This window comes from Elephas maximus, chromosome 3, assembly GCF_024166365.1.
Source record: "Elephas maximus indicus isolate mEleMax1 chromosome 3, mEleMax1 primary haplotype, whole genome shotgun sequence".
NCBI lineage: Eukaryota > Metazoa > Chordata > Mammalia > Proboscidea > Elephantidae > Elephas > Elephas maximus.
Window position 1 is genome coordinate 112,624,994 of NC_064821.1, and position 19,945 is coordinate 112,644,938.

Genomic DNA, 19,945 nt, shown 5'->3' on the forward strand with positions numbered 1-19,945 from the left:
TTAGGACCCCACCACAAAAAAGCCGCCATAAGGCAATTTTTACTCACTGTTCAGTATGTTCTTTCACTGTTAATTATGCATTTTAAATTGCATCTTTAACATCTCAGGAATCTGTACTGATTGAAAGGTGACCATTTACGGGCACCAAAGGAAGAGCCATATGGACTTTGAGCAGAAGTAAATTCAATTCAGTAGTGGAATATTAACCATAGCATCTAAAACTTAAAATATTTCCTCTAAGTCTTTATCTCTCCAAGCTTTCTGAATTGAACAAGCTTTAATAAAAATAAAACTCGCATTAACTGCCAATTATTCTACCCAAAAATAGAGATTTTTGGAAGTGAATATTTATAATCCCAATAAAAAATTCTCACCTTTGATTTTAGTCTTTTTCCTATGTTATTATTATTATTGTTATTATTTTGGAAAGGTATGTTTCCAGTATTAGCTTCCTCATCCCAGATTGATTTGAGACAATTTCCACAGTTAGCCCTTAAGGACTAACCCTCTGCACTTAATGTGGGTGTTGCCCTTCTTTAAACCAAGCACAGGACTATCCAGTGATTTATTTTTTTGAAGTTCTCTCATTTATTTAGGATGTTTTTTCCTGAGCTCTCAAAGTCTATAACCACTATAAAGAAAATCATAAACATACTGCTCAACCCTTATGAAATTATTCAGCTGTAATTTCAGCTCAAAGACAGGCGGCGTGTTGGAGGCGCCTTTTGTTAAGGAGATTGTATATAGGAAATCAGTTCTTCAACAGCAGGGTATACCCTGTGCCATTTCCCACAAGTGAGTCTGAAAAGGCACTTTACATCCAGTTTGTGCCAATGTAAATATTTTGTTTCCTGTTTTCTAGAAACATTGTTGAGTGTCTTTTACTGCTGGTCCTTTTTGTCCTATTCCTCTTCTATGTATCCTGGGATATATAGAAGTTACAGTAACTTGTTCTAGCTACCAGGGAAGCTACGCATACACTAAAAATTATAATGGACAAGTGATGTCCTAAGGCCTTAAGAATTGACAAAGACATAGCTTCTCTGCCTTACTCCCTAAGTCTAGGAGGCAAGCTAATAGAATGTTTTCCAAGGAATATTACTCTTCATGGAATAATTTTACTATCCTCATTCATTTTCTCATCTTACATCTCTATATTGTAGGTAGGATTCTCCCTTAATGATTTGTATCCAGATTTTATTCTATTTTCTATAAAAATTGTAGTAATACCCATAGGACCTGTGGCATTGAGTACTTTTTTTGTAAATCACGTAGTGGAAAAATCCCAATTGCCTGTGTATGTTTGTAAGGAGGGAGACTGTGTGCAAAGGTCTAGAACTGTTCAGGTCCTGAGCATCAGTTCCTGATGTTGTTGCCAATTTGCAAAGACATTTGGCCACAGCTGGAGTCCATAGCCAAAGAGGGAAGTACAATAATGCTGTTCAAAATTAACAGTCCATAACTACCAAAGCCAGGTGCAAGGCAAATCGAATTTCGATACTGATGAGGCTGAAATGGAATGGTTCATACAGGGACCTCAGATTTCTACTGCAGCTTTTTATGCTCATGTTAAAAGCTTCTTCTTCCCCATGGGGGAAAGGTGCATGCTGGGTGATCCTGTTGAGCTGTCAGTGCTCCGTCAGGAGGTTCTTGTTGATGGACATATATCTGGCCACTTGAGAATTGTGTGGGAGTGAAATACACTCACACAAGTCAATTATTAATGATAACGCCTTTAACAACTCCCTGAGAAGATGGAGCATGACTTCTACTGTAGGGCTGACTTCAGCCAAATTCACAGATGCTGAAACTTGGCCTTTTATTTTATTTTATTTTCTTCTCATAGAATCCTCATAAAATAATCATAACCTCAGTGACTTAAGTTTTGTTTCTTTTTTCCATTAAAATCATTTCTTGTGTTTTGATCAGTAAAGTGTGCTGCTTGATTTCATTTGGGATTTGTATTTGTGTTTTTGTTTTCCATTCCTTTATGTTTCTTTGGTTCATAGTGTCAGAAGATGATGTTTTTTATGACAAACTGCCCTCGTTTGAAAGGCGCTGTGAAACGCCTGCAGGTATGGTGCTAGCCGAGTGATCTCTAGATACTTAGGCTTTAAAAATCCAAGCCATTACTCCATCTGAATGCTATAAACTTCATGGACATGCTTCTCACCTCCTGAGTGTCTGGTGCTTCTCAGATGCACCCTGTATATTCTGTGTCCATCCTGGAACTCATGCCACTGAAACTTTTTTAAGTGAACATATTACAAAGCAGGAGGTTGCATGACAGTTTCTCAGTGAAAAGGTTCAAAAAAAAAAAAAAAGGTGAGATGCTATTGCTTTGTGAATTTTTGAAGAAAGGAATAATTTAACTGCTCAGAATTACATGTCCACTGACTGCTTTTTAATTTAAACAAACAATAGAGCAGCCTTAGTAACCTTGTTTTCTCTTTGGTATGTAGGTAAAGGATGTTTTGTGTCTGGATGCCTAATGTGATACCAGGGGAGGGGTTGGAAGACGTATAACATCTCCCAGGAACTTTAAATCAATATACAATGTTGTTGTCGTTTAAAACTAAAAGCTAATGTTTTATACAACCCATAACTCCAAGTTTATCTTTTTGTGAAAACCTAGAAGAGGATGACACTCTCGATGAAATGGATACAGCAATTGCTGAATGACAGTTTGCCCAAACTAGTGCAGTTAAAATATGCTGATGCCCCTGCATGGCCAGGAAGACTACTGCTCCATGCACACAGCACCAAGTACCCAGCCGCCAGCAACACATGCCCATCCCTTCAGGCCTCCATAGCTTTGCTTTTGCTTTCTGATCCCTGAACTAAAACCAAACGTAGATTGCCAGCCTTCCTTTTTTTTCCCTGCACGTGAATGGCATGCTGTGCCTCCACCTGACCCCATAGTGAGATTAATGACCTGCTCTGTTAACTCATACTCTGTCCTTCTCTCTCCCTCTCCTTAACCTTTCCCATCCCGCTTCAACTCCTGGCCATACAGAGAATGAACAGCCTTCCCTCGTTTGGTTTGACAGAGGAAAGTTTTATTTGACTTTTGAAGGTAAGTAGTACATAGCATACCAGATTCTAATTTACACCCGCTTTGTCCTTTTTCCCCCATCTGCATTTCCAAATCCCGGTTTTCTTCAAAAGACCCAGTCTCGCTTTTCTATATAAAAATGCTATGGCTACTTAGAAAACACTAAATATTAAAGAAAATATTACATGAATTTGGTTTGTATGTGATCTTCAATTTTTTATATTAAAAAAATGAAAGCTAATCTGTAGTTAATATAATTAACTGTAGTTAATTGAAAAAAAAAATCAAAACACCTTTTCTGACCAAGGAACTTAACTCTGTCAACCAGGGCTCTTTCCTAACTCGTCTGCAAATGTAATGCCACAAATAGAAGGACATTTTTTGGTTGGCGTTAGTATTTAACTCTGTTCTGGATAAGTAATCTTTCAGATACAACATCCATTATTGTCAAATGTAAATACATATATATATTCTTATGACGAGGAATGCGACATAGGAGACCGGAAAAATGGGGAGAAATAAAAAGGAGTGTTTTAGTAAAGTCCCTCTGCACTTTCTGAAATTGCAATTAGGATGCAATAAAATGGATGACTATTGCCAGACTTGCCATTTTAGAAAACTAAAAAAATATACATAAATACAGGCAGTCCCTGGGTAATGAATGAGATCCATTCCTGTCTTTAAGTCGAATTTGTAGGGAAGTTGGAACAAGGGCACATGGTTCTTATTTAGCCTCACTTTAGTGCCAGAAAAGGCTGAAAGACTTTTCAGTGATTTAAAAGCTGCACATGCAGCAAGGAAGGTGCTGTGACAAAGAATTTGTTGTGAGTGGGGGTTGGTTCAGTCATTGCGAAGTGAGGGCAAATTTAGCTGATAGTAAAGGGCAAGTACAAGTTGTCCCTTGTCTGTAAGTCCATACTTTCCTAACCCAGGGACTGCCTGTATAATGTTAAATATCTAACCTCAATGTCTGATTGTTATATTCTGCATTTAGGAGCAACATACTTCTGACTCATATTTCCATTCTAAATCATCTTAAGATGCCAGACAGGTGATGAAGTACCCATTTAAAATAATGATAGAAAAAAATTATGTAATCGAATTAATGGGCCATCTTACAAAGATTTGTGACTTAAGGCTCTACTTTTTTAAGATTCTAAATTATTCCTGGGATCAAAAGTTGGCCAAAAAAAAGTTATACCCCAGAAATGAATCTAGATATTGAACTTGTCTTTGTATTTCATCATAACAAAAAGAATTTTCCTAACTTGCATGTGCGTCTTAACACAATTTTTAAAAAATCGGAAGACTGATATATATTTTTTCAGTCATTTGTATATTTGTGCTTTTTTGTTATTGTTGTTTTTGTTTGTTTCTATTGACAGTGAATTTGTTTATAAGATCATTCTAGAAATGGAACTCCTTATCTTGAAGTGACTTGGATAGCAGTAGGAAAGACGGTCTGATTTAAAACTGTCCAAATACCCTGATGTCTTGCCCTGGCTTGGGTAGAAGGGCAGGCGCGTTGGTAGTTTTCAGGAGAGGAAGTATATTTTCTACATGATGTTGAAGCCTTCGTTACCCTAGGGCATTAATTTTGTTATAACCAAAATGCAAATTCTACAAACTTGTGACCCGCTAAGCTTTCTCTGTGAGTCAGATAGAATTAAAAAGTGCCCAGGTGTCTTTTTACGGATGAAAAACAAAACAAACCCACTGCCATCGGGTTAATTCCAACTCATAGTGACAGTATATGACAGTAGAGCTGCCCCATATGGTTTCCAGGGAGTACCTGGTATTTCTGAACTGCTAACTTTTGGTTAGCAGCCTTAGCTCTTAACCACTACGCCATCAGGGTTTCCTTTTTATGGATCAACATATCTCAAAAGGAGATGCTACAGTTGAGTAGGACAGTATCTTGAAGTACAGCAAATAGTTATGTAGTTAAAGGCCCACTCTTTGGTCCAGCCTGGCCACAGCAGAAGCTATAGTTTACCCTGTTTTAGTCAGGAAATTAAACAATGCACTATGTCAACCCTCAAGGAATTACCCGGGATACCCAAAAGCAACTGTGGCAGTTTTTTGTTGTTGCTGTTTATTTTGACTTTGGAATGTGTGTTTGCTTGTGTTTGAGCGTGGGTCTCTTTTCACAGAAAGAGCTGGACTTTTTTGAAGATACCAATCTAAAGTCACTTTTGGTTGTTGGCTTGTTTGTTTTTTAAGTATATATTATCAGTCAAGTATAAGTATTTTTAAAATGTGTGTAATAACCTGTCATATATACCAAATTTTTTTTTTTTTTTTTTTTTTCATTTTAGGAAAGCAAGACATTTGTTAGTAGGTTTCTGGCAAAGGATTCCCTGGGTGGTACAAACAGTTAACACACTTGGCTGTTAACCAAAAGGTTAACTGTTCAAATCCACCCAGAAGTTCCTTGGACAACAGACGTAGCGATCTACTTCAGAAAAATCAACCATTGAAAATGCTAGGGAGCACGGTTCTACTCTGATATACGTGGGGTCTCCATAAGTCAGTCAACTTGACAGCAACTGTTTTTTTTTTTTTTTTTTTTAATTGGTAGCTTTGCCATCCTTATTAGTACAATCCAGATTCCTCTAATCATCTCAATATGGGCTAAGAAAAGTCAAGCAAAAAAAAAAGAAAAGATTTTAATAGAAATTAATTGGAAGCTCTAGCACTGTGTTGTCTCCATCTTTAACCCCAGTTTTGTAAGCATAGATGAGGCCTCTTGAGGGGCTGTGGAAGCAACCTTATCACAAGTGTATTGTATGTCCCTGCTTATCTCACCAACAACATGTTTATGTAGATGAAAGTACATTAAAATGAAGTTCAAGGGCAGCCTTAGGAAAAACTAAAAAGGAAACCATGCCACCTAAGCAAGGCTTGCTATGTGTTAACAATGTAGAAGGTTTGTTTTCAAAGTTTATGTGCTTTGACTCAGGTATTATTAACTAGTACAGCCTGGAAGAATTTTTTATTTTTTTCTGTAATGATAACATGACACAGAAGTTGTGACATTTTAAATTAACTTGAGAATACTGCCTGTTCCCCAAATTTTTAGATTCCAAAAAAAGACCGTCATTCACATATTTTGTTGAATAGCACTTCTAACATATTCTCCTAGGGCTATTTGGTTTTATCTGTATTTATTATTAATATTAGTTGTTATTGTCTTCAATTAGTCATTCAGGAAAAGTAGAAAAGGAAGAGTCTCCTGTCAAAATATTTACCTGTTATAAATAACTTTTAAATTGTTATTTATTAATTTATAAATGGTCTTTTTATAGTGCTCAAAACCTTAGCCTATCTTACCCATAACTTTGTTCTCGCAGTAGTTTAGACATTGTAGTCACTCATTAATGTATGAGCCACTGGCCAGCCAACCAACTGAACAATGAACATTTGGCTTATGAGTTTTTTTGGAGATAACATAAGGTGTTTCAAACTTCCAAATGTGATTTAACAAGAGAGACAGAAATGTGTGAGACAGTGGTTCTAACTCGAAAGAATTCTTACATGTTTTACTTTTATAAATAGCCTTATCAATACTCTCAAACCCTTTCATTAACCATTGGTATAACAGTACACCAGCCATTTTTTGTGCCTCTGGACCTCGTTTGTAGGTAGCATTATTCTGAGTCTAATACATTTAGCATCAAGGTGGGTCCCTTTTGAAATGCTTGAAGCTCAGCTGACTGGAGTTGGAGCCTCATTGTTGTGTCCCAACCCCCCAGTGCCATCATTGTTGTGTAGGCTGAGCATTCTGTTAGGTGATGCTTACTGGATGTGTTAGTTTTGTAAACTTTTGCCCTATTTTCCTTTATTTCTATGAAGTAAGGCTTGAAAGCTTAATTATGGCTTCCCCGTGTGATAGTTAGGAAACCCTGATGGGTTTATTTTATTTTTTCTGTCATATTTGGAAAACTGGAGGTTCCCTATGTGACCTAAGAGGAAAACTCCCGCAATAAATTCTCTATTTAGTTCTTATCGGTATGTTGTCATATCACAGATCAGTGGTACCAAAGTGCCGCTAGCCTCACTGGTGGGTTGTATTACCAGATCGTATTTCTCAAAATCCACATTACCAACCAAAAATTTAAACACAGTAAGCATGAATTCCAATACTGAAAACACATGCCATCAAAAATATTTTTAAAAAAATAAAATAAAAATTTGGTAACTAATGGATTTTAACTGATTTATTTTAAATTGAGTTAAAAGAAAAATAAAAGTGAACAATGGTAATGACTTCTTAAGTTGATCCGAGAATATATCCTATTGCCATTATCCAGTATCTTTCTGAGGTTGTTTGTTGTTAGGTGCCCTCGAGTCGGTTCCGACTCACAGCGACCCTATGCACAACAGAACAAAACACTGCCCGGTCCTGCGCCATCCTTACAATCGGTAGGCTTTCTGAGGTAGGAAGGAGGAAAAGATATTTCCATAATAAGTATAAGATGTGACTGTTAGATATTTGAACGGTTCCTAGAGCATTTTAGCATCAAGATGTTTCCAGAAATGTGCTGTCCGTCTCCTTAGTTAGCTTATTTAAGTACACAATTATCTTGTATGTGGCAGTGAAAAAGAGCCATAGCCATAGCTGTTTTTGAGTGTCCTTATGTCTGAATGGGTTCATCAACCTCTTACACAACCTCTAAATGAGACTGCTCTGTGTTCCTCTTTACTGCTCTTCCTCTTAATATGCCTTCTGACATGTCCTGTCCTTAGCAATACCCTTCTCTACATTCACAGTCTCTCCGCTGAGCTCGCCCACTCGTTTTCTTAACTGCAGCCCAGCTCTCTCCAGGGGCCATCACTTCTCCTGCAGCACTCTCCAGGGAAAGTTCTTCAGTCTTCTGTGGTCCATATGTCAAGAAACTAGGAAGCAGTGTTTTAATTCCCCCAGCTCCCTATTGCCACTTCCAAAACCTCCCCTGTACTGAAGAGCAGCTATCTAGTAATTCTACCTTCTACTGCTGTCAACTACGGCCCTGCAGAGCATTCCTCTGTGCTTATCTCTAGGCTTAGAGATATTCCACTTCTGACTGTTCAATAGCCATGTGATCTTGAGGAGTTAATGTCCCTGAGTCTCTGTTTCACCATTTTTTAAATTGAAAGTATAATATACACTTTTCAGGATAATTAGGAAAATCAAATGAGAGGAATTTTTTTGCTTATTAACATATATACATATAACATGAAAATCATTTCTTAGTCATACTTTGAGGTTGTATTCAAACTGAATGAGGAGAATTGGGGGAAAGGATCATGAAGATGTTCTACCCAAGATGCACGTGGTTCTTATTTCTAATATTTCTCTGGTCTTTAAAGTGGCCTCTAGCTCAGGATTGTAGCTCTTAAGATTCACTGTGTATTTTCCTCCTTTTATAGCTTCAACTGTCCAAATTACATAGTTGTTTCTGGACATGTCACTCATTTAAAAACAAATTAACACAATTCAATAGCTTAAAATATGTACATGTAAATGTTGGACAACTTTTGCTTTGCTCAAGAGTGAAGCTTTATATGCACCAGAAGAGGAGATGAGCCCTGAGTCATGTTTACCCAGGTGCAAAAGTAGATTATAAAACAGTATTTCTCTGTCTGACTGTAGTTACCAAATGGGGAACTAACAAGCATAGCACAAAGCCTTAAGCTCTGAAAATAACTGTTGCTAGAATTTTTTTGAATTTTTTAATTTTTTAAAAGTGAAAGTTTACAGTTCAAGTTAGTTTCTCATATAAAGATCTATATACACATTGTTATGTGCCCCTAGTTGCTCTCCCTCTAATGTGACAGCACACTCCTCCTTTCTACCCCAGACTTCCCGTGTCCATTCAGCCACCTCCTGTCCCTTTCTGTCTTCTCATCTCGCCTCCGGACAGGAGCCACCCATTTAGTCTCATGTGTCTTATATGTAGAAATTTTTTGAGACCTGAAACAAAAGTTAGATAGTTCCCCGGAGCAGGGAAAGAAAACTAGAATCAATGAGTGTTGTTTGTTGCTAGGAGCCATCAAGTCAGTTCTGACTCACAGCAACCGAATCTGTGTACAACAGAACGAAACACTACCCAGTCCTACACCATCCTCACAATAGTTGCTATGTTTCAGCTCATCGTTGCAGCCACTGTGTCAATCCATCTCATTTAGGGTCTTCCTCTTTTTCGCTGACCCTCACTTTACCAAGCATGATGTTCTTCTGCAGGGAGTGGTCCCACCTGATAAAAAAAAAAAAAAAATTTTCTTATACCATGTCCAAAGTAGGTGAGATGAAGTCTCACCATCCTTGCTTCTAAGGAGCAGTCTGGCTGTACTTCTTCCAAGACAGATTTTTTCATTCTTCTGGCAACACCGTAATTTAAAGGCATCAATTCTTCTTCAGCCTTTCTTATTCATTGTCCAGCTTTCACATGTGTATGAGTGATTGAAAATACCATGACTTGAGTCGGATGCACTGTAGTCCTCAAAGTGACATCTACATAGTTTAGTAGAGCAGGAAGAGAAAACTAGGATCAATGATTGATAGAAAGTTTAAAGAATATTCACTCATTTATTTCTTCATTCCATGGTTCATGAACAGCCCTTGAGCTCTTCCTAGCTACAACCCCCAGTGTAGGAATTATGCAGGTAAAATTGTATGACTTCTGCTGTCTGGGAACTCACAAGAAAAAAATGAGATAGGCACTTCCTGTAAAACACATACTGTGTTAAACGCAATAATAGAATTATAAAAAATGTGCTGAGAAAGTATGAACGGCAGGTAGATTTTAACTGGGAAGAATCTAGAATAACTTCTTGTAGGAAAACAGACTTGGCTAGTTAACGTTAAAGGAGAGAGAAGGCTTCAGACAGCTCAGATTATTCCAGTTAGAAGGAATAACTTGGGCAAAGTCATTAAGATGGGTAAAATCTAGTTGTATTCGGGGATGGTAAACACTGGGAGAGGTGAGAAATCTTTCAAGAGATGATCCTGGAAGGTTAAATAGAGATCATATTCTAAAGGGCTTTAAATGCTGGGTGAAGGAATTTGAATCTCAAACCCTATGCAATGTGGAATTAAGAATTTTGATGTCCTTTGATAAAGGAAGTAGTATGAGCATCTTTGATTTTTAAGATTAGAGGCAAGGAGAAATTCAAGGATTTACTGAAACAGTTCAAGTGAAGTAATGAGGGACTGACAGTACGGCTGTCTAAGAGGTTTGAAAAACACCATTGAGGTAGAACTAAAGGAAGTAGTATGAGCATCTTTGATTTTTAAGATTAGAGGCAAGGAGAAATTCAAGGATTTACTGAAACAGTTCAAGTGAAGTAATGAGGGACTGACAGTACGGCTGTCTAAGAGGTTTGAAAAACACCATTGAGGTAGAACTATCCTAAGACACAGGGAGAAGGGAAAAAGGAGTCCCCAAGAGTGAGAGTTTTGGTTAGGAAGATAATGAGTTTCATTTGAGACCTTTCATATTTGAGGTACCTACGCAGCTTCCGTGTATGAGTCAAGCAGTACATGGACTGTGTAAATTTGAGAGTGAGGATTTGTCTTTGGGGAATGCCTATATTCAGGAGCCGTATTGAAAAAAGAGCTCATTGTAACTTGAAATTTTCTCTGTTGTATTTTTGTGTAAATAGGGGTACAAATATTAGTGATCAACTTTGAATGCATGATATTGTAATGGTTATGGTTGTATGGAATACATTAATTGCCTAGATCTTTTGCTGATCTGTTTTCCATTAGCTATTCACACCTGAGGGAATGTCCGACTGGCTGACCAGTTGCACTCCCAGTATGACAATTAACCTGAGTGCCAGCTAGGAAAACTGCAGACATCATGTCTAGAAGAAAAGTACCAGCTTCTGGTTAGCTATTATTGCAAACACAAACACAGAGATGACGTAATGCTACTTTTCCCTAAGTGCTGCTTTTGTGTTCTCTCGCTCTCTCTGTGCCTCTCCTGTGTGTGTGTGTTCCTGTGTGTGTTCTCTTTGATCCTGCAATCTTTGTTCTTTTTCTCGTATTCGTTCCTCCTGACACACAGACACAAACAATCAAAACTGAACATGAGACTGAAGGAATTTTTGATATTATTTGTTTTGTACATCAAATAAAAATGTAATGACATGTAAACATTAGACATATTGAGTAATAAATTTTCAATTTTTTTGCTTATGAATAGAAAGAAAATTGATTTTTTTAATATGATGCTTCATTTTTCTTTTTCCATGTAGTAGGAGCTCTGGAGAAAAACTTTAAAGTTCCCTACCTACCCCTACAGTAAACTTTCAGACATATAAGTCCTGTTCAGAAGAAGGAAATTAGGTGTCCTGTTAAGTTATTAAAGAACTTTACTTGAAATACTCCCCATGCTACTCTATGCGTATGCTAATAGTTAATATTCTTTAACAGTAGTCCGGACTATCTTTATATGTTTATATATGCACAAAATTGATTATGATGAATATACAGCAAAATGTAAGATTGTCCATGTTTACCAATTCTGTTAATAGGTAAGTATTTGATAAAACCAAAAAATGAAACCCAGTGCCGTTGAGTCGATTCCAACTTATAGTGACCCTATAGGACAGAGTAGAACTGCCCCATAGAGTTTCCAAGGAGTGCCTGCTGGATTCGAACTGCCAACCTTTTGGTTAGCAGCTGTAGCACTTAACCACTATGCCACCAGCGTTTCCAAGTATTTGATAGGGAAAACAATTAATGAACTTGTAAAATAAATCCTTGATAATATGGCTATAAAACCCATTGCCATTGAGTTGATTTCAACTCATAGCGACCCTGTAGGGACAGATATTGTTATTACTGTATTCATTCAATCAGCAAGTATTTATTGAGTTACTACGATGTGCGTGATACTATGGTAGATACTGAGGTTACAGCAGTGAACGAGAAATGCATGTCCCTGCCTTGCTGGAGCATTAAAGCAAGCCGTTAATGAGTAATGACAATAATGTGTAAAGAATGTTATAACTAAGGCAGTTGGTTGCTTTGAAGGCACCTAGTGGGGGACCTAACCTGGCCGAGAAGTTAGGGAGAGCTTCCAGAGAAAGCCTACATAAGAGTTTTGCTCGGAGTAAATATGAAAATGTTGCTGTTCTAATATAAAATCTTCCATAGTATGCGAATGTTAACCTAAAGTTATAGTGGACATTATCCTAGATAAGAGAAATAGAATCCCCAATTAATTTATATCAGTTTATTCTCTAGTGACAGGGATAGAGAGATGAAACAGAGAGAGAGAATGTGTGTGTGTGTGCATGTGCGTGTGTAATTAGCCTTCTCAGCCCTGAATGTCTGACTTTAGGCAAATTGCTTAACGTCTTGAAGTCTTAGTTTTCTCCTCTATAAATTGGACTAATAATAATAGCACCTCTTTCCTAGGGCTGTGGTCAAGATTAAGTAATCAAGCACTGAGTACCGTGCATGCAAACTGCTCAATAAATTTTAGGTATTACTACTGTTGTCCAACTTCGCATGTCCCTTGCTTGTGACATGGCTGTGTTTTATTTGATTGTTGCCTGTTGTGAAGAAGTCCGAGTTGTAGCATTCTGGTGGTGTTCCATATAAAACATCTGACAGCTTGACTTCCAATGGGTTGCTCCACGGCCTACCTCCTTGTCAGCAGGAACAACAGGCAATCTTTTCCGTGCTGCTGGTGGAGGAAGAGAATGATTTGCAAGCATAATACCCGTCCCGACTGTACAAGCCCCACCTCCACCAGAGCCTATCATTAAAGCCGACTCGTTAAGGCTAATGAGTTGCCTGGTGATACACTCCTCAGGGTTCTCTGTTAATGCTGATGGGAGACATGGAAGAAAGTCTGTTACCATCTCTTTTATTGAAGATTTGCAAATTATGGGATTTTAACGGATTTGACAAGTAATTTCAAACTTATTGAGCAAAGAATGGAAAAAGGAGAGAATCCCTGGACTCACCTTTGGATGGTTGCAAGCCTTCATCATGCAATAGCTGGCTGATTACCTTTATAGATTTTATTTTTACCATGTGCCTTTGTAAAAATGGGGGCAGTGTCTGACCTCCTCTAACTTCACAAGAGGGAAGGAGAACCAAGATCAACAGCCTAAGGCAGATTCCTATGAGGTAGAGTTCAGACATGCCTCCTCTCTCTGCCATCTTTTCCAATTCTGACTCAACTATCCCTCCCACAGCCCTCCCTACTGGGTTTGATAATTCGTTGCAATGACCACAGAGAACTCAAAGACCATGCTCACAATTATGGGATTTATTAGGGAAGTAACAGTTACAATTCAGGCTCAGGAGCACCCAGGATACAGTTCTTCCATCAAGATAGCTTCATCCCAGCCATGCTTGAAGGCATGCCTCTTCCTGGCCCTCAGTCTCTGCCCAAAGGCCCTCAGCCTTCTCTTTCCATGGGTCAGGAAGCCCACCATGCCATCTCCTGCTGCCAGGTCTCTGCTGCCAGGCCTCTCCTGCTGGTCTCTCCTTCCTTGGTGGTGGTGGGCTATTCTCTTTCCCTTCCTTTGGGGTGGCTCATTTCAAGCCCAGTGGGATGGCAAAACTGACCAATCCCTTCAGTGGGCCACAATTACCCTATTATACAATCTCACCTAGTCACCTGGGTGGGAGTTACAAGACCATGGTTAGAAAGGCCACACACAAAAGTAGTCAGTTGTACTGCAGCCTTCTGAAAAGAGACGTCCACAGATTTGGGCTGCCTATCCCATTGTACTTCTTTTATGAATTTCTGCCTACCCCAGGCAGAGAGGAGAGCTGCCAAAAATAAATGAAGACAATCGACTAGTGATTTAAAGACATGATGTCAAGACTTAGGAAAATCTCCCATTTCTAATCCCCTTTGTCTGAAATGAATATATTCAATCAAGACCATATATAGCCCTAATAGATTTTCAAGTTACTTATGAAAGGCCTTTGTTAGCTATAAAGTACTATACAAGTGTAATTATTTCTTAAAGTAATAAACACGTAATGACTTTAACATGTGGTAGGTGTGTGCTAAGAACTTTATATTAACTGCTTCATTTATTAAATCAAAGATTGATTTGGGAGTTTTAAAACAAGTCATGGCCCTTCTAAAGATTTTAACTTTTTTATATCTTTCACTGTTTTGCAACATGTGTGTGCACGTATGTGGTAGTAATTTCTGCTACAGCATAGACTTACAGCAGACAGGAGTTTTCATGGACTTTTTCATCTCTTCTGTTGGCTCTACTGTACTAAGCCACCAGTAAATATGACCTTGTAGCTTCTTTCTCTTCTGGCATACCTGAGCTCAGACAGTATGTACTATTTACAATCATGTGTGGCACACCTTAGCTCAGGCAGTGTGTACTATTTACAATTGTGTGTCTTAGTCTTAGATTCGGAGAAATTACAGACTGACTTCTCCTAAGATCTGATTTAGAAGCTTGAAATATGCCTCTGAGAAAATATAAGAGACTGTTCTGGAGAAGTTTGACAAGGGAGCAGAGATGATATGAGTCTTTCAAGGATGTTTTGGTGACTCTCAAGAATTGCAGTCCTCACTGTGGCGAGTGAGGCCAGGAAGCAGAAGAATGAGTTCTTTAATGTTGGTTACTTCTTTCTTTAGATGTTGCCTGTTTTGGACTTTGCTCACAGCCCATAGCCCATGAAACTGGCAGCTTAAATAGCAGGCGTTCAGGCAGTCAGACTATGGCATTCTTCATGCTTCTCCATTCCTAAGTATCAGCCACCCAGGGAGTAGCTCTCAGGAGTGTCCAAAATTACTGACATTTTCTTTTTAACTACAAGAACAGGAACTACTCAAGAAATAAGTAAAGGAGAAACATAGACAACTCAGTGTTATTTAAAATCCCAATATAATTCCCATTTGTAATAAGTTATTGCCACAATATAAAAGAAATGCAATCTCTTGATAGAAAACTTAGAAACAGAGAAAAGTATATCGAAAATGAAATAATCCACAATCCAATAACCACAGGTAACCACTATTACCATTTTGATGTTTTTCAGTTCTAAATGTTTTCGTGTGTGTGTGTATGTATGTAATTTATTACCATACAGTGTATAATTGCACACTCTTATTTAATGTGTAGTAATTTACCCATGCCATTAAAAATTATTTCAAAATAGCTCATAGTTTGCTTTACTCTGATCATGATATTGATTCAACATATTAGTTTTAAAAATTCAAACAATATCCAAAAAAATAAACCAAACCCATTTCCATCGAGTCAATTCTGACTCCTAGCAACTCCATAGGACAGAGTAGAACTGTCTCATAGGGTTTCCAAGGAGCGCCTGGTAGATTCCAACTGCCAACCTTTTGGTTAGCAGATGTAGCTCTTAACTAGTATGCCACCAGCATTTCCTCAAACAATATAGAGAAGTATAATTAAAAGAGTAAAAAGACCCCAAAATCACACTATTTAGAGATTATTAGAGATAACATTATTAAAGTTTTGGTGAAAATTCTGAAAGAAAACTATCTATCTGCAAAGATATACACACACATACACACAAATATGTCTAATGCATTTACCTGATTCCCAAGAAGCCATCCATTGGGATATGCTTCATGGGCTTCATAATGACTTTTCAGGTATAAAAGAAACTTCCTTAAATGTAGAAAATCCTTTTATTCTCTAACCAACAAAAACAGAAAAACACAAACCACATCTAAATCCCTTCTGACCCTCAGCAGTTATGTTTAGTATCACAGTGACTCGATGCTTTTTATGCCCTATGTTTATAACTTTAACCTCTTTATTCTCTTTTGCATTGATAGTTTAATTCTGAGACATATCAAAAATTCCAGAATTTTACCTGCATTAGTTACCCTAAGTTTTTTTATGTACTGCCACAAGGTAAAAAACTTTCTTGAAAGGCAACTGGACAATGTTGACAGATAAAGTTTTAGCATCTAAGTTATATATTCTTCCATGATGCATAAGTCAGTCATAACCTACTCGTCCCATCTTTTAAATTTCTGTGGTTTAGATTCTAAGAAATGTGGCAGTTTCTCCTGCCTACATTTTTGTCGCCTGGTATGTGTCAGTTAATTTTCTGCGTATAAGTAACTTTTCACTTTATTATTACATCAGAACGGAAACATAAAATAGAAAAAAAAAATTTAAGGGGAAGTTAACAGTCCAAATGTAAGTTAAAATTCAATCACATGAGGAGCTATAAATGCAAGTAACTCAACTGAGGAGACCATGAGATGAGCTGGTGACTTGTACTCGTGGTTACATTCCCACAAGAGCAAGCAAAGACAACCATGGCCCATACTCTTAGCGGATGCCAGGTTTCTTTTCACATGGAATACAAGATGCATCACAATTTTACAAATGTTAAAATGTCTTTACAAGTATGTTTCTTATAATCTAGGAAATATATGTTGTGTACAATTTCATGAAAATAGGATATACAATTTGCTCTATAATCTTCTCTCAACAGTAGCCATTTAAATTTACTATAGTGTGTGTGGTCAGGAGGGATCAGTCCCTGGAGAAGGACATCATGCTTGGCAGAGTACAGGGTCAGTGGAAAAGAGGAAGACCCTCAACGAGGTGGATTGACACAGTGGCTGCAACAATGAGCTCAAGCAGAACAACGATTGTAAGGATGGCTCAGGACCGGGCAGTGTTCGTTCTGTTGTGCGTAGGGTCACTGTGTGTCAGAACCAACTCGACGGTACCTAACAACAACAACATAGTGTGTGTACCTGTACGTATGTGTGCATGTCACACAAGGCTTTGAGCCTGTCCATTCCAGTTCAAATCCTTGCTAAGAATTTGCATTTCTAACAAGTTCCCAGGCAATGCTAATGCTACTGGTTAGTGACGGATTTTGAGAACACCAGTTGAGCAGTGGTTCTCAAAATTTATTACGCATAAGAATCACATGGCGATCTTGTTAAAATGTAGGTTCTGATTGGGTATATCTGGTGTAGAAGTGCAAATTCTTAGCAGGGGTTCAAACCAGAATAACCAGTTCAGATAAAGGTTTTTTCCCTTTTATTTACTTTTTTTCTGTTATATAAAATGCTGCAATAAGCAGCCTTGAATATGTCTTTATGCACTTATCTTAATGTGCCCTAAAGAGAAATTCCTAAAATGGAATTGCTATGTTGAAGGGCATACACATTTTAAGCATTACTGTTGTATTAGTTCCCTTAAGGAGCCCTGGTGGTACAGTGATTAAGCTCTGAGTTGCTAACAGAAAGGCCAGAGGCTTGAACCCATCAGTGGCTCCGTGAGGAAAGATGTGGTAGTCTGCTTCCATAAAGATTTACAGTCTTGGAAATCCTATGCATAGGACAGTTCTACTTTGTCCTATAGGGTCACCATGAGTCAGAATCAACTCAATGGCAACGGGCTTAGGTATTAGTTTCCTTGGGCTGCTATAATAAGGTACCACAGATTGAGTGGCTTAAAACAAGAGAAATAAATTCTTTCACAGTTTTGGAGGCTAGAAGCCCAAATTCAAGGTGTGAGCAGGGCCACACTCTCTCTCTGAAGTCTCGAAGAAGATCTTTCCAGCTTCTGGCAGCCCCAGTTGTTCCTTGGTTTACAGCAGCATAGCTCCAATCTCTGCCTCTGTCTTCCTGTGGCTGTCTTCCCTCTGTGCCTCTCCAGCTCTATGTCTCTCTCCTCTTAAAAAAACATCAGTCTTATTGGATTAGAGCCCACCATACACCAGTATGACCTCATGATAACTAATTATATCTACAAAGACCATATTTCCAAATAAGGTCACATTCACAAGTACCAGGAATTAGTACTTCAACATATCTTTTGGGGGGACACAATTCAACTCTGGACAACTACATATAGCCAAATGCTCCTCCAAAATGTTCATCACAGCGTTATGATTGTCAATTTTCCCATGCCCTCACCAATGCTGTGCCGTGTCAGCATTTTTCACCTTTTCCAATCTAATGGGTAAAAGTGATATGTGATTGGTTTTAACTGCATTTCTTTAATTACTTGAAAATTTTTAATATCTGCATAAAACTCCATTCTGTCACTAATTATGATCTATTTAAACACTTCAGTTATTAGGCGTTTAAATTGTTTCAGGTTTTCCCATATGCAATAAACTTCTTTGCACATAATTCTTTGGACTTAAGATTTTTTCTCAGAATACATTCAACTGGAATTATAGGCTAAAATTATGAAATTTTTAGAGGTTCATGGTACATGCTACGAATCAACCTTCTAGAAAGATTATGCTAACATTCCCACCAGCATTATATGAAATTGCCTATTTCATTCTATTCTCACAAGCATCGAATGTTATTTTTTTCAGAGCTTTTCTAATATGAAAAGGTAAAAAAGACTGTCCTTCTTACCATTGCATTTTTCTAATTACTAGTGAGGCTGAACAATTTGCATACTTTTAAGCCTTTTATGATTCTTCAGTGAATATTTTTTTGTCCCTTTTTAAATGTCTTATGTTTCCCCACTTCTGCTTGAGAAAGACTCTAAGGAGCTAATAATGTGTTGATGTTGTCAACCCCAAGGTCATAACTCCACATAGCCTGGATTTCTCTGGAAGTACACACCAGACTTTCCACGAAAGAATATATTCTACCTGTCCAACATTCTTGGATGTCTTTTCTAGAACCTTTAATACCCCTCAGCCTTAACTGACTTCTCCCTTCTTCTCTTGGTGCTCCCAGACCCATATTGCTGTACTACCATGGTATCTGGCCTTGCTCCTGCTTGGTTTCAAGTTTGACCCAGGCTCTTTTCAGTTTCTCACTTGAATTCCCTAACTATATTCTCATCTTTCCTGCCTGGGCTCAGGGTCCCCTAAACTACTCATTAAAGAACATCTCTCCTGGTTTGACCAAGTTCTAAAACCTCGCTTTGTTGTACTCTATTCGTTTATAGTGCAGTGGTTAACCATTTGGCTGCTAACCAAAAGGTCAGCAGTTTGAATCCACCAAGTGCTCCTTGGAAAGCCTATGGGGCAATTCTACTTTGTCCTACAGGATCACTATGAGTCGGAATCAACTCGACAGCAGCGGGTTTGGTATTCTGGTTTATGTTTACTGTGTACTAGATTTTTTTAAAGATGTTAGTAGAGTTACTATATTTAGTAAATATAATTTACTATGTTACTAGGTTTTTTTTTTTTTCTAAGAATCTTGATTAGACCACAGGTAATTATGGCACAGGTAATTATATTATTCACTCAGTGTAAGTTTGAAGAAAAAAACAAGTATCCTTCAGCATAACTAAGTGCCTTAAAGTTTTTTTCCAAGAGAGCTGATGAGTTGTACCGGGACATTCATGGAGATGAGATCTACTGGGATATAGTTGTACTGGGCCCTTTTAAACCTGTAGATCAGTACTTCTAAACCTTTTTGCATTATTCCTCCTCCCCTCACTCAGGGAGTCCTTTTAGACATTTTTTTTCCCTAACTCCATTCTATTGGGTCGCTATGAGTCGGAATCCACTCAACGGCAATGGGTTTGGTTTTTTGGTAACCCCATGTTATGGACTAAATTGTGTCCCAAAAAAATATGCATTGTAAATTTTACAATGGTGGTGAAGTGCTACGGCTGCTGACCCAAAGGCTGACGTTCAAATCCACCAGGCACTCCTTGAAAACTCTATGGGGTAGTTCTACTCTGTCCTATAGCGTTGCTATAGGTCGGAATTGAAGCGTCAGCAACAGGTTTTTTATACTTGTTGATGTGATCCCGTTTGGGAATGGGGTTTTCTTTGTTATGTTAATGAGGCCATATCACTGTAGAGTGTGTTTTAAACCAATCACTTTTAAGATAAAAAAAGAACAGATTAGGCACAGAAGAAGGTAGACACAGGGAGAAGACCAGTGCTGTCTGAAGACAGCTGAGGCAGAC

General features: G+C 38.0%; 1 protein-coding gene across 12 annotated transcripts in view; it reads left to right on the plus strand.

Moving 5' to 3' along the window:
- The window catches only part of SGIP1 (SH3GL interacting endocytic adaptor 1), a 247,962-nt gene that overhangs the window by 187,852 nt on the left and 40,165 nt on the right, over positions 1-19,945 (plus strand). For 9 of the 12 annotated variants that reach the window (XM_049879515.1, XM_049879514.1, XM_049879520.1 and 6 more), the window contains one exon: positions 3,017-3,076. The exons of the other annotated variants lie outside the window; for them this stretch is intronic. In XM_049879515.1, coding sequence (XP_049735472.1) covers positions 3,017-3,076 — 60 coding nt within the window. The remainder of the gene's footprint in view (positions 1-3,016; positions 3,077-19,945) is intronic. 12 annotated transcript variants of the gene reach the window in all.